The sequence below is a fragment of the Bacillus rossius genome, chromosome 10 (genome assembly GCF_032445375.1).
Source record: "Bacillus rossius redtenbacheri isolate Brsri chromosome 10, Brsri_v3, whole genome shotgun sequence".
NCBI classification, from domain to species: Eukaryota; Metazoa; Arthropoda; class Insecta; order Phasmatodea; family Bacillidae; genus Bacillus; species Bacillus rossius.
In genome coordinates this window covers 13441711-13463632 of record NC_086337.1, presented here as the reverse complement: position 1 = coordinate 13463632, position 21922 = coordinate 13441711, and the positions used below count along the sequence as shown (strand labels likewise).

The 21922-nt window shown below is 35.5% G+C and overlaps 1 protein-coding gene across 2 annotated transcripts in view; it reads left to right on the top strand.

The window, feature by feature from the left end:
• The window catches only part of LOC134535791 (uncharacterized), a 443681-nt gene that overhangs the window by 305864 nt on the left and 115895 nt on the right, over positions 1-21922 (top strand). For both annotated transcript variants that reach the window (XM_063375065.1, XM_063375066.1), the window contains 2 exons: positions 6100-6201; positions 11977-12117. In XM_063375065.1, coding sequence (XP_063231135.1) covers positions 6100-6201; positions 11977-12117 — 243 coding nt within the window. The remainder of the gene's footprint in view (positions 1-6099; positions 6202-11976; positions 12118-21922) is intronic.

Here is a 21922-nt window from a genome sequence, read left to right as displayed (position 1 = left end):
GTATTTGGCTCCAAAAAATTCTTAGGCCTAGTTGCTCTTTGGCTACTAATCTAGGAGACTACGAAGCTACGAGACTACAGGACTGCAAGACTACTAGGCTTTAACTGGCTACGAGACTACAGGTCTACGAGGCTACAAGTCTACGTGGCTACATGGCTCTTAACTGTCTTTGGCTCCATTCAGTGACGAGAGTTAATTTATTTTTGATGCAATAGAACTGGTTGCAAGTAGTACTGGTTCTAGTCAACATATATCGTCACGTATTGTGTTGAGGTAAAAATTATTTATTTCTTTTATTTGGAATGTGGAATGCTCTCTAACGATCGCAAGAGAAGGAAGGCTTCACTAGACACCAAGAAGAAGGAAGTTCGTCCTTCATGATAGTGTCTCTCAGCTGTCTCAAAGCATATAATTGACTGAGTTATGGTATTTTTTGTTTGAATTCCACCTGATAAAAAATATTTTTAGTGATAACTTGGTAGCAGAAATTCACAATTTAAATGTAACTCTGGATAAAATGCGTGACTCATTAAACAAAAATTTCGTGCGAAGATCGATTTCTCAGAAATAAAAAGCTCTCACAGAAAATTTGCAGAAGACTCGACAGAAATAATAAGTAGCACATGGAGAATACCATCAACATATTGACAGGAATAATCAAGAGCACACGGAGAAAACTGACACATAGTTTTATTAATATCAGAAAATCACAGAAAAAAAAAATACAAAAAAGAGAATAATAAAAAATAAAGTACAAAAGTTAATAACAATTTACAAAAATAGCTTCTGCTAGCTTGTGAACTACTCCTTTATTGAGCAAGGATAGAGTTATAGTATAAACCCGAATGTTTGTAATATTTATTTATTATTTGTTTTCTTATTTTTCACTATTCTAAATTTAATATTTATTAAACTCATATTATTTCGTAGCATGTTTAATCCTAGTAGTCTTGTTGTCCTGTAGTCTCGTAGCTTCGTAGCCTCCTAGACTAATAGCCAAATGGCAGCTAGGCCTAAGACTTGTTAGAGCCAAATACTTTTGGCACCATTGATTTTTAAGCGGAAGACTGTTGGTGTCAAAGACTGATGTAGCCAATGACGATTGAATTCAAACAAAAAACATTTATTACTCAGTCAAATAATATTACTTGAGACAGCAGAGAAGCACTATCATAAAAGACGAACTTACTTCTCCTTGATGTCTAGCGAAGACTTCCTTATTTTGCGATCGTTAGTGAGCATCCAGCATTACAAATAAAAGAAATAAACAATTTATTATCTCAACATAACACAATGCGAAATTTGTTGGCAAGAATAGGAAAAACTTAAAACTCTCGCAGCTGAATTGAGCCAAACACATTTAGAGGCAAGTAGTCTCGTAGCCTAGTAGACTTGCAGCCTTGTAGCCTTGTAGATTTGTAGCCTAGAAGTTTTGTAGGCTCGTAACCAGTTGAAGCTTTGCAGTCCTGTAGTCTCGCAGCTTCGTAACCTCATAATCTCGTAACCAAACAGCAGCTAAACCTAAGACAGCTGGAGCCAAATACAGATGGAGCCAAATACTTTTGGAGACAAAGACTTTTTGGAGTCAAAGACTGTTGGAGTTAAAGACTATTGAAGCCAAAGTCTGTTGGAGTTAATGACTGTTGGAGAAAATGACTGTTGGAGCCAATGACTTTTGTAGCCAAAGTCTGTTGGAGTCAATTACTGTTGGAGCCAATGACTGTTGGTGCCAAATGACGTTTGGAGTCAATGACTTTGGGAGTCAATTATTGTTGTATCCATAGTCTGTTGCAGCCATAGATTGTTGGAGGCATTATTTCCTATCGTAAATTGGTGATCGCATTCTACTGAGTTGAATGTTCGCGAAAATGTACGTCATTTTCGTTAAATGTTCGTAGTCAAGTCTGTATTATCGTATGCTACTGATGAATTCGTATCCTACTGATAAGATCGTATTACACTAAGTTGAATTTTCGTCCAAATGTGGTTCTTTTTAGTTAAATGCGAGTTCTGTATGAGTGCTGTGTGTGCTCGTTGTATGTTTTTCTATTGCATCAACATTTAATGTCCAGTGTGTACTGTGTGGTCATTGCATATTCTGTGTGTGTATACTGTGTGACCATTGAATGACCAGTGTGTGTGTTCTGTGTGTTCATTGCTTGTGCTGTGTGTGTAATGTGTGACAGTTGCGTGTACTGCGTATTTACTGTGTGTTCATTGTGTGTAAGTACAGTATGTCCATTGTATGTACTGAGTGTGAACTGTATGGGTTTAATGTGTCCATTGTATAAATTGTGTATGTACTGTGTGTGTTCAGTGTGTCTAATGTGTGTCCAGTGTGTATTGTTTGTTCATTGTGTGTCCATTGTGTTATTATGTGTCCTCTGAGTGTGCTGTGTGTGTATTGTGTGTCCTGTGTGTGTTGTGTGTATTAATTTTGTGTACTGTGTGTTCATTGTGTATTCAGTGTTTGTACTGTGTGTCCATTGCGTGTCCATTGTGTCCAGTGATTATATTGTGTGTCCTGTAGGTGTACAGTTTTTCCAGTGTATGCCCTGTGTGTACTGTGTGTGTCCAGTGTGTATTGTTGGTTAATTGCGTGTCTTGGGTGTACTGTCTATCCACTGCATGTCCAATTTGTGTATTGTGTGTCTTCTATGTGTTCATTGTGTGTACTGTGTGTTGATTGGGTATTTAGTGTGTTCATTGCATGTACAGTGTGTGTACTGTGTCCCTGGTATGTACTGAGTGTCCATTGTGTGTCCTGTGTGTTACTGTTGGTCAATTGCGTGTTATGTGTGTGTACTGTGTGTCCATGGTGTGAATTGTGAGTTCTTTTTTGTTGAATGTGTTTACTGTGTGTACTGTTTTTTTCAGTGTGTGTACTGTGTGTTTACTCTGTGTGTATACTGTGCATCAATTGTGTGTCCAGTTTGTGTTTTGTTAGTTCATTGTGTGTCCTGTATGTGTACATGTGTGACCAATATATGTCCTGTGTGTTTGCTGTGTCCAATGTGTGACCAGTGTGTGTATTGTGTGTTCATTGCGTGTCCTGAAAGTGAACATTGCGTGTCCTGTGTGTACGGTGTGTCAATTGCGTGCACGGTATGATTTGTGTGTCCGTTGTGTGTACAGTGTGTGTGCACTGTTTTCAGTGTGTGAACTGTGTGTTTACTCAGTGTGTACACTGTGTATTGAGTGTGTACTGTGTGTCCAGTGTGTGTACTGTGTGTGTTATTTTCTTTTGTTGAATGAGTGTGGTTTCGTTAAATGTGCTTAGTCAAATTTGTAGTAGCTCTGAATATTTACTGGTTCAAACCTCTTGGTCTTGATAAAACATTTTAAGGGATTTTTTCGTCCTTTATGTAGCGCAAAACATGTTTGGTTTGTCTAATTGCTTGTAATTGATTTTATCGATAATTTACGTCTGACACTTTTTGAATGATTGATATATGTTATATTAGCTATCTACTAAGAAGCTTTTGAGGTTCGGAAATGTCTGGTCTATACGTCTGACATTGTTCATGACCTTGTTTAGTGGTCCTAAGATGCTTGGCCTATACTTATAATATTGTACATGGTTGGAATTTTTTTCATGCATCGAAAAAAAAAAGTAGACTTCCGTGTTAGGCAGCAAGAAACATATATCTTCAAGGGACATGTATCTTATCTAGTGTTGTTTTTGGTAGCTAAAATCATTAATAATCTCCACGAAAGGTAACAGGAATCAATCAAAAAATTATTGTAATCTTTGTTTATCCATATCACTGACCGAGAATCAAACCAAATACGGAAATTTATCGCATCATTTATTATTTTAATAATTTTTTGATTAAATTTGGATTTTTCCCCGAAATTCTAGGTCAATAAATATATTACCAAAATGGGGGTCATATCGGCTTATAGGAGGCTGATATATCAGGAACTTAAGCTGCTTTAAGGATTTTGAACATGTTTTAATAAGGAAGTATTATGTCTGATTAATTTTTCCATTGACTAAGTTTCAAACCAATAACGAATATCGATCCTATCAATCATTATATTAATGAGTAATTTTTTCTATGAATTTTGCAATTTTTACCGAATTTCTAGGTAAATTATTACGAATTTTCAAGATGGAGATCAATATGTCCTCATCGACTTACTACTGGCTGGTTAGTTAGGAAATTATTCTGCTTTTAGGACTCTCCGCCATATTTATTGACATTAATATTTTTTACATAAAATAATTATTTTTCATTCGCTCAATACCGAACAAAAGTTGGGAATTGATAGAATCAACCAGTATATTAATTGTAGATTTTTTAATGGATTTTGTCAATTTCCCGAATTTATAGTTAAATAATTACGAATTTCTAGGTTGGCGTCTAAATTTCAAAATGACGGGTGCCACATTAATAATAAATAATTACTACAGTCTAGCAGGTTAAAATTAAACTAACATGGTGGTAGCGCACTCTAGAAGACGAAAATATGGTAGCCTTCTGCACACGAAAACAAGATGGCGGACGTAATGTCATACCTGCTGGCGATATATATACCTTGGCATTAGTGGTGGGAGGTCAGTCTGTCGGTAGTTTCCGTAGAGTCGTCATTTTTTATTTTATTTTTCACTCATCGGGTTCGAACCGAGGACTCCATGATGTAAGTGCGTGTTTTATTACAATATTATAAAAATCTGATTTGTTTATTTATTTTTATAAATTTTAAAATTTTTCACAATTTTTGGGATATAAATTACAGATTTTTAACGAAAATAGCAACGGTGTTATTAAATAATATATTATTTAATTTTATTATTAAAAGTTTTTGTAAATTTAATTTTTTTTTCAAATTTCTAGCATAAAAATTACAGATTTTTAAGATGGCTGTCGTATCAATAAATGGAGCGGTTACATCATAATTCAAGATGGCGGGTGTGATGTAAGAAATTTTTACTAATTTTTATTAAGAATATTTATAGTATGTTATTAATAAATTAAATGTTTACTTTCGCCGAGAATGGAACCAAGGAACTAAATAGATTAAGTAACTAAAAATATAACGTAAGCAATTTTTTAGATTTTTTTCGGAATTTTTTGGTTAAAATTTAAAGAATTTAAATATTATGGTCATGGTCAAGGTCATCCAAGATGACTGCCAGAGCCTTAGGGGCGGCTTGTCGTCGGTAAATTTAAGCCTCCTTGGTTTTTTTTGTTATTTCTAAGGTAAAGGTCTTTTCAGGTTAATAAAATTCCAAATTTTCGAATTTGTTAGGAATAAAACGGGAATTTTTCCCTCAAAACGGGAATTTTTTTCCTCGAAATAGGGAAATTTCTAGGAATTTTGAGTAATTTTTGGGGAATGTTTTGGAAATTTGACAAAAAAAATGGCCGCCGTGACTTCACAATCCAAAATGTCGATCCACTCCACGCACCACAGCCGGAAGCCAGGCGCAGTATGCTCATTTGTAATCTACTAATATAGTCTAAAATTATTACCATCATAAATAATAAATTTAGTCGCCAAAAGTAACCAAAATGTTACTGCTTTAACGTCACTATTGACTGTTCTCGACTCACTATACAATTATACATGACATAAGTTTCACCATTCTAAATCTTAACAATGGGTCTAAAATTGCATAAAAATATTATTTTACGTGTCGTCAGACGCGAACCAATGCAAACTGTTAATTTGAGAAACCGAAATATTTTACTAATAACATAATACCCTATCTAATATATATATATATATATATATATATATATATATATATATATATATACATGGACGATATTTCCAATATTTTCGGCAGAGCCGATAAAACAATTAGTTCATATCGTAGCCTCTTTTCTTTTAATCTCCACTCCCATGTTAAAGATATTTAAATGATTCATTCGACAAATAAATTACTTACCATTGCCTGTAAGTGACCTGATAATTAATTTTAGAAACTTATAATGTAAACAATAGTGAACTCTTACATAGACCTCTTATTTATTGTAACCAAATGTTTTGTTATTTACATGGAATTAAAATTTTTTTCAAGAAAACAATATTATACCACATCTCGCATGCAAACGTAACTTCGTCTCATTTAGGTTTTGATATTTTCAGTGGAACACCGAGATGCGGACTGCCTGCACGGAGGAGTTCGGGACGAGGAAGATGGTTTCTGTGTCTGCCCAGTCGGTTTCATTGGGAAAAAATGCGAAGAAGGTAAGAGTTTTAAGCTCAGTTTTCGTTTAATTTATTGGTTTTATGTTATGCACATAATTAAATATTTTCCATTAGTTTAATACGAACATATTGCAATAGTCCTGATTGCACATGGGTTATCAAAAGTGAATTAAAAAATCCGAACCATTGACAGGCAACGACCGGACGATTGCTGTTTACAATACCAGCCCCTTAATACGCGGGAGACCAGACCGCGCGACAGGTTCGGAGCTGGCTGGCGGCCCTGCCAGGCTACAGGCGTCATGCGCGTATCACGTGGCCTCCATTGTCGTAAGATATGCCACGCATACATGGCAGGATTACAAGGGTCGTCCCTACCCCCTCTCCCTCCACACATCGTCATGCCTCGGCGCCGTTGTCTGTCGCTGAGAGACCTTGGGAATTCCGCGGGCCGCCGCAGTAAATATACGCTGCTTTTCTGGACTGTTCGAGCGTCAGGTCGGTCCGGCATGACGCGACTCGTTATCAGCCCCTCTCGTCCCTTCGAGAAGGACGCCCCTAGGTACTTAAGCCGCGACAGTTCCGAGCGGATTCCGAGTGAAGGGAAGTGCGACAGCGGCGAAGTTCAAGGTCAAAGTTCAAGGTCAAGGTCAAAGTTCAAGGTCTAGGTCAAATTTCAAGGTCAAGGTCAAATTTACATAAATAGATTCTGCTAGCTTGTGAACTTCTCATTGTGTAACAAAGATATAGTTCTAGTACAAGCCAGAATTTTATGTATTTTTGTAATTTTTTTTATTTATTTTTATTAAATATTTTTTTTCCCTGTAATTTTATGATATCAAAGAAAACTTGTGGTGGTTTTCTCCGAGTGCATCTGATTATCCATGTCAATATTATGATGGTTTTCTCCGTGTGCTCCTGATTATTCCTGCTTTCAATTTAAATTTTTTCAATTTAAATTTTTTTATTAATTTATTTTATTTTTAAATATTTTTTCTGTATTTATATGATAACAAAGAAACGTGAGATGGTTTTCTCCGTGTGCTCCCTATTATTTTTGACAATATTATGATGGATTTCTCCGTGTACTCCTGATTATTCCTGTGGTTTCTTCAAGTGCTTCTGTCTATTATGAGAAACCGCTCTCTGCATGACGGATTTTTTACCTAATGAGTCATGACGTGTTATTTAGAGTTACATTTAATTCGAGAATGACTGTTACTAAATCAGCACTTGCAATTTTTTTTTTACCAGGTGGAAATAAAAATTAAGCAACCATTACTCAGTCAAATAATATGTCATGAGACATCTGTGGAGCACTAACATGTAAGACGAACTTCCTTCTCCTTGATGTCTAGCGAAGCCTTCCTTGTTTTGCGATCGTTAGTGAGCTTTCCGCATACCACATAAAACAACTAAATAAATTATGACTCAACACAACACGTGGCGACATCTCATGCTAATAATCGAGACCACATGTAACAATTTCTTTTGTATGAGGTAACTTAATTCTTGCAGATGAAAAATTAAAAATTATATTTAAGTAATGTATCTAATTTAATTCAGTTTGCATCTGACCATAGTCTCAGTAACTAATATGAATCCTGATTCGGTGACTGTTGCTGTATCGAAAGGACACAGGTGTAAGTTTTGCAGCAAAGAATTTATCTTGAGAAAGAATGGAAGACAACACGAGAAGAATGACTGTGATAAAAATCCACTACGTAATATGATAAGTTGTGTTCGATGTAGCAAGTCGTTTACGCGGAGAGAGAGCTTAAAAAGACATGACAGAACTTGTAACGCCAAGCCTGTGTACAAGCTAGAGGACAACGATGGTTCTACTAGACTAAGGAAGAGTGATCTGCATTACGACAATAATTTTCCTTGTCTTGGGAGAGATTATGATCGCGGCTCTTCCGATCTCGACAAAGAACTTAAATTGAAGGACGATTATGATTTATGGAAGAATGAAGACAATGGAAGAATCTTTAACGTGAAAAGTGAGAATACATTCCAGCCGAATACAAGTAGATCTTCCCTACTTTGTGAAAATGATGGACTCCTAAAAAGGAAGCATGAAGATGATGAAGACGCTTCGACATCATCGACATCGAATTCTTACGGTAATCTGGGTGAAGATGATGCCTTCTACGGTGATTGCTACAGCGACTCTGCGGCTGTTGACAAAGGTATAGACTGTGATGAAGCAACTAAAGCAGGCAAGATCGAAGACTGTGGTGGTGTCCTGAGACTGAAACGATGGAAACATCGTGATATATTAAATAAATCGGATCAAGCTTGTGATGATCTTGTCTCGATAATGAAAGTTAGCCTGAGGATGGAGTTAAAACGGAAGACACCAGAGAAAATAATATTTATAATAATCAAACAAGTAAGATGGTGGTAGAAGAGACTGATTACACTTCATGGAACGATCCAAACATATTGGTTGACCGGCTAAGACTTCTACATGACTCGCTTTGTGCAGGAAACTATTCGTGCATCAAAGAAATATCATTCATACTCAAAGAACTGAGAAAAGCTGGCTACATATAATAATGGCTTGTTTTACTTGTATTTGTATAATGTAAAGAAATAAATAATTGCAATTATAAAAATTTAATGTTTTTTTTTCTTGTATTCAGATTTCTAACTAAGACTTAGTTCTCGTAACTTGTGCTTCCAAATGTGCTTCCTTTTCGTTGATTGTGCGGCCTTTTCGTTGATGGTGCTTCCTTTTCGTTGTCGGTGCTTCCAAATGTGCTGCCTGTTCGTTGGCGGTGCTGCCTTTTCGTTGTCGGTGCTTCCAAATGTGCTGCCTTTTCTTTGGCGGTGCTGACTTTTCGTTGTCGGTGCTACCAAATGTGCTGGCTTTTCATTGATGGTGCTGCCTTTTCGATGACGGTGCTTCCAAAATGTGCTACCTTTTCGTTGTCGGTGCTTCCAAATGTGCTACCTTTTCGTTGACGGTGCTTTTAAATGTGCTGCCTTTTCGTTGACGCTGCTTTCAAATGCGCTGCCTTTTCGTTGACGGTGCTGCCTTTTCGTTGTCGGTGCTTCCAAATGTGCTGCCTTTTCGTTGTCGGTGCTTCCAAATGTGGTACCTTTTTCGATGCCGGTACTGCCTTTTCGTTGTCGGTGCTTACAAATGTGCTGCCTTTTCGTTGGCGGTGCTGCCTTTTCGTTGTCGGTGCTTCCAAATGTGCTTCCTTTTCGATGCCGGTGCGGCCTTTTCGTTGTCGGTGCTTCCAAATGTGCTTCCTTTTCGTTGGCGGTGCTGCCTTTTCTTTGTCGGTGCTTCCAAATGTGCTTCCTTTTCGATGGCGGTGCTGCCTTTTCTTTGTCGGTGCTTCCAAATGTGCTTCCTTTTCGTTGGCGGTGCGGCCTTTTCGTTGATGGTGCTTCCTTTTCGTTGTCGGTGCGGCCTTTTCGTTGATGGTGCTTCCTTTTCGTTGTCGGTGCTTCCAAATGTGCTGCCTTTTCGGTGGTGGTGCTGGCTTTTCATTGATGGTGCTGCCTTTTCTATGATGTGCTTCCTTTTTTGTTGATTGTGCGTAGTACAAAATGTAGTGATTGAATATTTACTAGTTTAAAAACCTCTTGGTGTTACTAAAATATTTTTCAAGGTCACTTGGTCCTTTAGTAAGTATAAACAATGTCACGACGGATTAATTGAATATAATTAGCTAACGAAGGTCATGCGGACCTGAAATGACTAGTCTATACGTCTGATAATGACATGACTCGGTCTCATGGACTGAAGGCAATTAATTGGTCTATATGTGTGGTTTTGTACATGAACGGCTTATATGTTATTCAGATTATTGAACAATTAGACTTTAATAATAGGCTAATCGGCAATGGATTAATTCGTTGGTCAGGCATATTGACTTGAGTTTTTTTCGTAGAGTGAATGATTAATTAACTCCGCGAAAGGTAATGGAAAACATAATCTAAAATTTATTTAATAATTAGTTACAACTGTCACTGGTCAGGAATCGAACCGTGGACAGGAATCCATCGAAACAATTTGAAAATTAGTAATTTATTTTTTCGGTGACTTTTGGAATTTTTCCCGCATTTCTAGCTAAATAATTACATGATTTCAAGATGGCGGCTGAATTTCAAGATGGCGGGCACCTCAGTAATAATAAATGATTACTGCACTGTAGCATGTTAGAATAAAACTAGCATGATGGTAAGACGAGTACACACAATATGGTGACCTCCAGCAGACGAAAACTTGATGGTGGCAATGACCACTAGCACGTACTGAACATAAAATGATGGATCCGTGATGGACATCAAGGTCAAGGTCAAATTTCAAGGTCAAGGTCAAGGTCAAAGTTCACGGACAAGGTCAAAGGTCAAGGTTCAAATTTCAAGGTCAAGGTCAAAGTTCAAGGTCAAAGTTATGGTGGACAGAACATTATACTAACATGTCTCCAGCACACTCTAGCAGACGAAAACAAGATGGTTGCCTCCAGCGGACAAAGACAAGATGGCGGACATGACGTCATACCAGCTGATGGTAAATACCTTGTTATTGGTGGTGGTAGGTCAGTCTGTAGGTGGCTTCTGTGGAGGAAGGATCTGATTTTTTTTTTGCCCTCACCGGTTTCGAACCAAGGACGGGAATCGATATAATCAATCAGAATTCTATTAAGTTAATTTTTTGATGAATTTTGGAATATTTCCCGTTTTTCTAACATAAAAATTACGGATTTCCAAGATGGCGTCTAAATTTCAAGATGGCGACTAAATTTCAAGATGGCGACCATAACGATAATTGCAACATTAATAGAATCCAATATGGTGGTCATAACGTAAAGTGTAAGAATGACATGGTACTCAACCAATATGGCGGGTGTAACGAAATATGCAACATTTATATAATCCAAGATGGCGACCGTAACGATAACTGCAACAGTGGTTTTTAATTTTTTTTAATTCGATCAAATAATTTTTTTAATGATTTTTAAATTTTTTCCTGATTTTCTAACATAAAAATTGCGGATTTTCAAGATGGCGGGCGTAATGGAAACTGCAACGGTGACGTCATAATTCAAAATGGCGGATAACACAATGCCGGAATGTTCGAGAAAACGAAATGACGTCATCCAAGATGGCGGATCCAAAATGGCCGTCGGGGTCAAGGTCAAGGTCAAAGGTCAATGTCACATCCTGATAGAGGCTTAACTGAGGCTTGAGTTAAGGATGCTTAAGCCTATTTTAGGAATTTGTGTTCTTTCTAAGGCAAAAGACATTTGTGGTTTTTCGAAATCATAATTTTTCTCGAAACGGGAAATTTCCCTCGAAAACGGGAAATTTTCCCTCGAAAACGGGAAATTTTGAGTCATTTTGAGTCAATTTTGAGGAATTATGAGTCAATTTTGAGGAATTTTGAGAAATTTTGAGTCCAAGATGGCCGCCGTGACGTCACAATCCAAGATGGCGGGTGTCACCACAGTCACCACAACCTGAATCCTGTTTCAGGACCGGCTATCCTATACTACTTATACACACCTTGGTTTTACAATTATTATTATAATGAGTTGTGTTAATGTTTTACCCGACATATGCGGGTAAAGTGGCCATTTGGTACAATTAATTAAAAAAATTAATAAAAAAATACTGGTTTGCAAGACATAAAGATATTAATATTTTTTGGATTGTACGAAAACTATATTATATGAAGGATTATTTTATATTTCAATTTTAATTACAATATAAAATTTATGTATCGTTTTATCTTAGGATGGCCACTTTACCCTGCTCTCCCCTATTTTAATTTGTTTCTCTCTTTCTCAGGCTGTGGGCCCAACAGTTTTGGCAATGACTGCGGTGGTACATGTTCCCCCACTACAAACGAGTGCCGGAACATCATAATGTGTAGACCGAAGGTGAAATGCGACTGCGCTCCTGGGTTCAAAGGTCATATATGTGATACACGTGAGTTTATTTTATATAACTAATTATTCTTTTCAGTCAGTGAGACAAGTTTCTGTTATTAAATATTGGTATTTTTTAGAACTACCAGAATACCTTGGAAATTGTTTAAAAATAATTTTTTTTAACTATTGGTTAGTTATTGGTATTCTTCAAATACTTATAAAATTATTCCCGTATAAAATACCCAGATATTTTCTCTCTCTGCGTCTCCTTCAAGAAAATATAAACTGTATTTTCCTTCATTTGATAAAAAACACAATGGTGTTTGATATATAAACATAATGTAAAACTAGAAATGAACTCTGGTATATATGTGTTTTGAATAAATTTAATTTCATAGGTATTTAAAATGTGAATTTTTTATATACTAGTGTACACACCCAAACATTTAAAGAAAACATTTTCCCTGAATTTAATATAATGACATTTCTAACTTATTAACAAGTAATTTGAATTCCCTTTAGGATTTTGTAAATTTATTTATTTGTTTGGTTGTGAACGAAAACATATATTGAAAATAGGCATTATTTTCTAACAAATACATCAGACAAAATAAAATGTATTATTTTAGCCATTTATAAATACTCTCAATTATTCATCTAAGATATTTTTAATTTTAACGAATTTACATTAAATTTTATATTTAACATGTCTGATTCATATAACAGCAATTTTATTTATTTTGTTATAAACAGGTTTTAGTTAAATACTATATTATATAATAATCTAGTTTTTATTAATATATGTCTAGTACTAGTGTAAAACCATAAATATTAAAAAGCAATAGGCTGTAATACTACGGTATTTACAGGTTCACTGCAACTGTTTTTGATGCTCATTTGTTTTGTTTATGTTTCGTTCCCTGACTTTCGGCAGTGTTTTGTTTGGCGTGGCCACGAGCGTCAGCGGCCTCGTACGTTGCCATAACGACGCATGAAATCAACAACATTCGGCCGTGGTTCGAATCAATAACATTATAATTGGTCGCTTGTAATAATGACGCCTAGCATCTACGTTTGGATTGGCCGGATAATACCAACAATGTGAAATTTAAAATGTTAACAAAAAAAAGTGCTTCTGACGCCGGGAATATGGCGTGATTCGGCGATAATTCCCTTGCGGAATTTGGACGTTTGAAGCAGACAAGCGTCGTGTTTAACTACAAAGGTGTAGTTAAACGCGAAAACGAATCACTACGGACGTCAGCAAATGAAGGCAGCACGCGGCGACGACTTTGCCGCGAATTATAAGGTTGAGAAATTCCCTTGTACCAGGACTCAGGTATGGCTGGCTGCACCATCATTTAGAGACGTTTGCGCCGTGAGTCGATAGCTCCGTCCCAGTGAACAATATAAAAATCACGCACGTAATTAGCATTGATGTGTTTTCAATAATTTTATTAGAAACACGAACTATTTCATCAATCTGTCGCACACAGGTCCAGTAGTCCTTGGAGTCCGAGTCTCGTGTCTGACTAGCTGGAGGCAAATAATAAATAGACTTTTGAAAATTAATAAACACGTTCCCAACGTAACTGCACATAGATTTGGACATAATTTGTTTTCTTTTGGACATATTCGAGAAATCTGTGTTGATGTCTTGTCGAGTATTCTTTAAAAATAAATGTTATTTTTATTTTATTGTGGTACTAATTATCACTAGGTTATGTTAATCATAACACAAGGCGCCCAATCCCATTAAATATTGTATGCTCATGATATTACAGAACAATTTGGTTACCATAACTTGGGGCATGTTATAGTGAGCCGTATGCTTACAAGGCCTATAATTATTTCAGAAGAAAGAGCTTACTTCAGGTAAAATACCAATATGTGGATTGTTGTACTTTGGATAAATCTAAGAATTTAATGAAAGTTCTCTATCATATGAAATTTTTTTATATTATTTATTAGCTAATAATCTCTTGCTTCGTTCGTGCCCATTTCAGGGTATTACTGATATTTTACCGTTGGAAGACATTCATGCGAATATTTTGAAAAATGTTTTTACTATAAAAATTTACACAATAAATTATCTGGTTCACAAAATAATTAGCTCATAACAAGAACATGTAATATTTATAACATTTAAAATGATAAAACTTTTGAATATATTAGTCACCGGATTTTATAACTTCCATTTCAGAGTATTCGAGAATGTGGTTTACCTTGTTGAAATCATTAGGAATCAAATTTAAAACAATATGAAACACGCTCCTATTTCATTTTATTTAAGATTATGCCTTCGGTTACCTTACATTTTCATTTATTTTGGTTATAGCTTTGCTCAGAATTTTATTAATTATCACCTTATTACAGGTAGCTACATTATTTTCAAATTTTATAAACAATCGCATTTTGATTTGAAATACAGATAAACTTCAAACCTATCTGTTTGTTGATTAGTAGTTTTGCTTAGTACCTGTTAATTAAACTAAATTCCCAAACTTCTCACCCCTCGCCACTTTTCCCACAGGGATGCTTTGGCCGTATCCGTTAACCAAATATAACCAAGCATATCTCCCTTTTACTACCGCAGGCATGATTTCCAAATTAATTATAAGTATAAACTTACATTTATATTGGATTTTATTTTATCTTGCCAAATGTGCTATATAACTTGTGGGAACCTATAAAATAGAGATCATAGTTGAAGTTATGTTTATTAATCATTGCCAATATCTTTATCTTTGGATTAGTAGATAGGGTAGTTCCGGGAGAGATGGACCACTGCTAATAGTTCATAAACCAGTCGCTGGAATGCAGCTGTACCCAGTTTGTTCGATGATGGTGGACGCGTTATTGTTGTGATTAAGTTTTTGGAATGCTATGTAACCCAGTTTACAAGTAAAACGTTCCTATTGTAACGAGGTAGGTGAAAAATGTTTTTAATGCATTCAGCTCTTTTAATGTGTTGACTATTTTAATGCATGATTTTATTATATTCACATTGTTAAGGATATATTTGAACTTTCTGCTTTACTATAAGCTTACGTGGAGCTTTGTTTTCCAAATAATATCGTAGTTTTTGACTGGTCCATCTCTCCCATAGTTTTGGGATAGATGGACCAGACACATTTAGGGATAGACGGACCACTTATTTTAGTGGTGTACATGGTATACTCGTATATGTGTAGTGTGAATAGGGCATTTTGAAGGAAGATTAGCCTAAATAAAATAATCGGTAGATAAAGATTTTAAAATTATTGTTGAAGCCTGTTGTAGCAGAAAATTTTTGTATATAAAATAACTGGCCTATATACATAAAATCAAAATAAGAATTAAATATATGCTAGTTTCATCATTCATAACTTATTTAAAAAAACACATTTGATTCTCCGGCAAACATTTAACTATTTTAATTATAATAACAATGAATACAGTAATTTAACACATTTGTCAGAAAATTATACATACAGATATAGATACTTGTGGTACTTAGGGCACCGTGGTTTGTTTTCCTTAATATTGTTACAGCAGCTAGGCGCATTGCTTCGGAAATTGTACACTAATAAACCCTTATGTGATAATTGAAATAATGTATTTTTTTAAACTATGTGTTCTTAAAACCATGATACATGCTGTTTTTACTAATTTTATCAGTAGACTATAGTAGTTAATTTATTGGGTCCTTTTCCCCCCTAGGAAAATGCCAACATTTTACCAGCGTAAAGGCATATCCACTCGAAACCTATGGACAGAAGAGAGTCTACATAGAGCGGTTGACGCTGTTGATAAAAAGCTGATGGGTGTAAATGAGGCTGCCAGAAATTTTGGTATACCCAAAAATACGCTAAAACGAAGACTGCGATCCAATAATGTCACGAAGAGAAGTCTTGGTTCCTCATCTATATTAGGTGAAGAAAATGAAAGAAAAATGGCTGAGCACATTAAAAAACTTCAAAAGCATGGATTTGCACCAACAAGAAACAGTGTTCGATCGATGGCCTTTCACTTGGCAGAACGCTTGAATCTTAGCCACAAATTTGACAGAGAAAAACAAATGGCAGGATACGACTGGCTAAATCATTTTTATCTCGGCATTCAGATCTCACTGTCAGAAAAGCTGAAGGAGTGTCAGTAGCTCGAGCTTTGGGAATGAATAAAGTTTCTGTGACGGAGTATTTTGATTTGCTTCAAGAGTTAATGTCTGAATACCACTTGATTGATAAGCCCGGGCATATATTCAATATGGACGAAACGGGTCTGCCACTAAACAATAAGCCTGGAGAAGTTATCGCAGAAAAAGGTTCTCGAAATGTATCTTTGATCACATCGGGTGAAAAGGGTGAAACCATATCAATTCTGGCATGTGTGAATGGAGAAGGTTCATTTATTCCTCCATATTGTATTTTCAAGGGCAAGAACTCTATAGACGAGTACACAGATGGAATGCCTCCGGGATCTGTGGGTAAGATGTCACAAAAATCAGCTATGTAAATTCTGAATTTTTTTTGATTGGTTTCAAAACCATTTCCCCCAAGAAAACCACAAGGATATGTTCTACTAATAGTGGATGGCCATACATCACACACTAGCAACACAGAAATGCTTGAATTTGCTGAGAGCAACGGAATAATTTTGTTGAGTCTCCCAAGCCACACAACACATTGGCTCCAACCATTAGACCGGGTATTTTTTAAGTCTCTGAAGTCATACTACTTTAAGGCTTGCAACAACTCATGGCAAACAATCCTTCAAGAAAATTAACAAGGCTACAGTTCGGAGAAATGCTGAGTGCTGCCTCGAACAAGTCAGCATCAGTTGAAAATGGCATCTCTGCCTTTAGAGCTACTGCAATTATACCTTTCAACCCTAATGTAATCCCAGAATATGCTTTTCTTACAAACACCAATGGGCAGAACCTAACTTCAGATGGGACCAAGCCAGAAACTGAACATGTTGATACGCCAACTGAAGAAAGTGTCATCAGTTCTAGAACATGTTTTGTAGTAAATTCAGGAGAGAATATTTCGTCTTTCCAAGGAAATTCTCAAAGTTCTCTTCCAGGATCTTTGACAGAGAACCTCTCCTATTTGCCTGTGACTTCTCAAACTTCTCTTCCAGGGACCTCATCAGAGAACATTTCACCGTCCCTTGGGATTTTCGATAGTGAGACAGCTTATGTAAATAGATGCAATGTTGCTACACCTGAAAAGATACCGCAAAACATTTCGTCGAAAGATTTAACACCCAGTAAAATGTTGTGTGATATTTCTCCAGTGCCTTTGGTAACGAAAGCTAAATTAGTACGACAAAGTTGTAAACCAGCACATCTAGCCAAAATTCTCAACTCTCCTGAAAACGTAGCAGTGTTAAAGGAGAAGAAAAAACACGAAAAGAAGAGCAAGAAAAGAAATTGAACAAAAGAGCGGAACGAGAAAAATGCAAACAAGTAAAAGAACAAAAACAAAAACAAAGAACAAAAACAGGCCAAATTTAACATCAGGAGGACACATGATGCAAAAGAAGAAGAAAATCAATTTTTCTACGAGAAGAGGAAGAAGAAATAAAGGAAATTCAAGTCTGCCTCATTCATCGGAAAGTGAAGACCCTCCAGTTCTAAATGATGAAAATGACGATGGTCTACCAGAAGAGTGGAATGAAAATGAATGTGTTGGTTGCGGAGAAGATTATAACGAAACACAAAAGTGCGACGAGTGGTTTCAGTGTGTAATGTGTTATTATTGGCTTCATTAAGGCTGCAGTCAATATGAAAATGTGTGTCACGAATGTGGAAAAAAATTACTAAAAGGAAGGCGTAGGGCAGAGTGAATATTTAATTTGGAAACACAATATTTTAATATTTAGATTTTAGTTTGATTGATAGTTAACTGTAATTTTTAATTCTGTTTTCCTTTTCAGCTGAAATTAGTTACTAAAATAATATTTTTACTATTTTTTTAAAATTATATTAAATATTTTGTTACTGTCCCTAGCAATGCCTTTATTGTATTAAAAAAGTTAAACAAGTGAAATGTTGTATTTAGCAAACTGTAATTTTCTAATAAAATTTTATAATTTCTGGTCCATCTATCCCATACCATGTGGACAATCTCACCCATAGGACTGTGGGATAGATGGACCATGCAACTTTTATTTTAAAAGAGTGAAAGTTATACAAAATATTTAGATTCAAGATATTTATGTTCCAAAACGTAAAGGAAACTTCACTGCACTTCATTTGGATTAATAATATATGTCGTTGAACACAAATATTCAGAATAATGTATAAAACAAAAAAACATGGTCCATCTCTCCCGGAACTACCCTATAATTGTTAATGTTTAAGCCGTATTTACAAACTTCTTACACTTGTGAGTGTTGCGTAGTTATTAATGTCACACTCACTCGTGAAAATAAGGAGAAAAAAATTCTTAAAACACTATAAGTCTCAGTAACTGATATGGATCCCTGTTTGAGGTCTGCAGCTAGACAAATGTGTAAGTTCTGCAGCAAGGAATTTATCTTGAGGAAGAATGGTAGACAATACGAGAAGAATGACTATGTTAAAAATCTGCTACGCAAACTAATACGTTCCGTTCGCTGTAGCAAGTCGTTTACGCGAAGATAGAGCTTTAAACGACATGGCAGAACTTGTAACGCCAAGCCTACTTACAAGTTAGAGGACAATAATGGAGCTATTAAACTAAAGAAGAGTGTTCTGCATTATGGCAATAATTTTTCCTTATCTTGAACGAGATTATGTTCATTGTTATTCTGTTCTCGACAAAGAACTTAAATTGAAGTATGTTGATGATTTATCGAAGATTGAAGACAATGGAGGAATTCTTAACATGAAAAGTAAGAATTCGTTCAAGCCGAATTCAAGTAGATCCTCCGTACTTTGTAAAAATGGTGGACACTTAAAAAGAAAACTTGAAGATGATGAAGAAGCTTCGACATCAACGATTTCAAATTCTTACAGTAATCTGGGGTGAAGATGCTGACTTCTACCGTAATGGCGATAGTGACTCTGAAGCTGGTGTCAAAACCAAATACTGTGATGAAGCACCTAAAGCTGGCAAGATCGAAACCTGTGATCAGGCTCTGAGACCGAAACGATGGAAATGGCGTGATAAAATAAATTGTTCTGATCAAGCTTACGATGAACACTGGGACAATATAGATCTTAAACATATTAATAACATACATTCCAGGAAAATGACGATAGCAGAAGAGATTAATTATATATCATGGAAAGATCCTAACATATTGGTTATTCGCCTGGGTCTGTTAGTGGTGTTGGTTCGTGAAGGAAATAACTAGTACATCGACGAAGTAGCCTCCATACTTAAAGAACTGAGGAAAGCTGGCTAAATACAATAATCCCTCGTTTAACTTGCATGTGTATAATATAGATGATGTGTATAATATAGATTATTTAGATTAAAAAATTATTGTTTTATTTCTTGTAATATGAATTCTAACGAATACTGAGCTCTCTCGTAATACAACTTCCTTTTTTTTTTATTGTGCTTCCAAATGGGCTTCCTTTAAATTGATTGTGGATCGTTAAGTCTGTACACAGGACATGATCGTCTCGTGGTTCGGAGATGTCTGGTCTAAACACCAGACACTTGACATGGTCTGTTGAGTTTTTTTTTGTTTTTTTTTTTTTTTTTCGAAAAATATACTTCTCTGGTAGGCACAGTGACAACGTGTTTATTTCTTCGGACATGCATCTTGAATAGAGTCGTTTTTCGTAGAGTGAATTATTAATAAACTCCATGAAAGGTAATGGGAAATAGAATATAAAAATAATTTAAAGCTATAGGCACTTTAAGCTATAGGTACACTTATCACTGTCTGAGAATCAAACCAAGAACGGTCATCTTTTGAGTCAAGCTTACTTCAAAAGACGATTTTTTAAAATTATTTTTGGAATGTTTTTCAAATTTATAGGACAAATATTATGGATTTTTTAGATGGCAGCCAATATGTCATCATCATTGGCTTTCTGGAGGCTGGTAGTAGAGGAATTTAAGACTCTTATATGACTTACCACCATATTTTATTAAATAAGAGATTTTACCTAAAATTATATGTTTTTCGGACGATCAAGGATTGAACCAAGCACTGTAATCGAGTGAATAATTTAATAAATTATTTGCTGATTTTTTTAATGAATTTTGTATTTTTTGAATTTCTAGCTAATTAAATACTGATTTACAATGGCATCCTGGCAATGAATAATTATTGCACTCGAGTGGGTAAAACTTAAAATAATATAATGGTAGCACCCTCTGGCTGACGAAAACGATATGTCGGATCCAATATGGCAGCCTTCAGCAGACGAAAACAAGATGGCGGGCGTGATGTCATACTAAATGGCAATTTATCTTCTTGGCATTGGTGGTGGGAGGATAGTCTGTCGGTGGCTTCAATGGAGGAAGGATCCGTATTTTTGTTTGCTCCTGCCGGGTTCGGACCGAAAACTCCTAAACATTAGTGCTGTTTTTCATTTAATTTTTAAAATTGAATTTAAATTATTTAGATACATTTTACAATTTTCCCTATTTTTCTAATAATAATTACGAATTTTCAAGAGGGTGGCCGTGACGTCATAATTCAAGATGGCATAATGTCTTAATTCAAATTTTTATTTATTATTTGTTTTCAAAATTGTCCTATTTCATAGCATAATAATGTGGATTTTCAAGACGGCGGCCGTAACTAAAATAGCAACGATCTAGAATCCAAGATGGTGGCCAAACGGAACGTGAAAACATTACGTCATACACATCCAAGATGACGGGCGACACAAAAAGTACGATGTTTCTAGAATCCAAGATGTGGGGTGTGACTCCTTAAAAAAATGATTGTCTGTAAAGTCGGTTTACGGACGATAGTTTAACGCGACAACGTCATAGCAACACATTGATGAAATGATTGATCCAGAAGAAAATGAAATATCATATTCGGCCTGAGACTGAGCCGTAGTAGGTTTATGTAACCAAACCATTTAGGCATTAAAAATATTATATTCTTTGAGGAAGAATTTTTTTAAAAATTTTTCTATCTTTTGTCTTATAAAATGTACCTCTGCATAGTTTTATGAATAAAATTGAATCATTTTTATTGAATTATCACTATTTTGTATGGATACAAAGAAGGAGTGAAATGAAATCTACAATTTAATTGATAAATTTACTTTTATTTGCATTCATTAATTCAAATATTTTATTACTTTTGTAGTGTCGCGCGTGCCGTATTTATTTTTACAAGTACAAAAATGAAATTATTGCAGCGGCCGGGATTCGATCCGTCAACCTTTAGATTTGTAGTCAGCGATGCTAACCACACGTCCACAAGGCCATATTGGAATCACTCGTTTCAGATGTGATATATTTATATAATTATAAAAAAATTGTTTTGTACTGTGGAAGTTTATAAACGCATGTAGTCCGCCCGTTTTTATAACACGATTTTATAACAAATACGCATCCCAAATACACCAAACTTATTTATAATGTGTTACAATATTTTTTAAAACATTGTGCAAAAGATCCCGGGTGTAATTTGAATTATTATGTGTAACTGTAAAACACCATTGTTCGTTAAAAAAGTATTTGAATATTCAACATTACTTTTAAATAACCGTACCCTTTGTACTGAAAATCGGTGGACGATCGTTAAATTACATATTATTAATACTTCAAACGACGAAAATATGATTGAAAAGTCAAATCGATGGTTGTTCCAATCGAGTGGAAGAGAGATGCCACGCATGCGTACAATGAGCATAACAGGACACATCCGTAGTGGGACATCCGTAGTGGAACAATGTGCGTTACGGGACACTT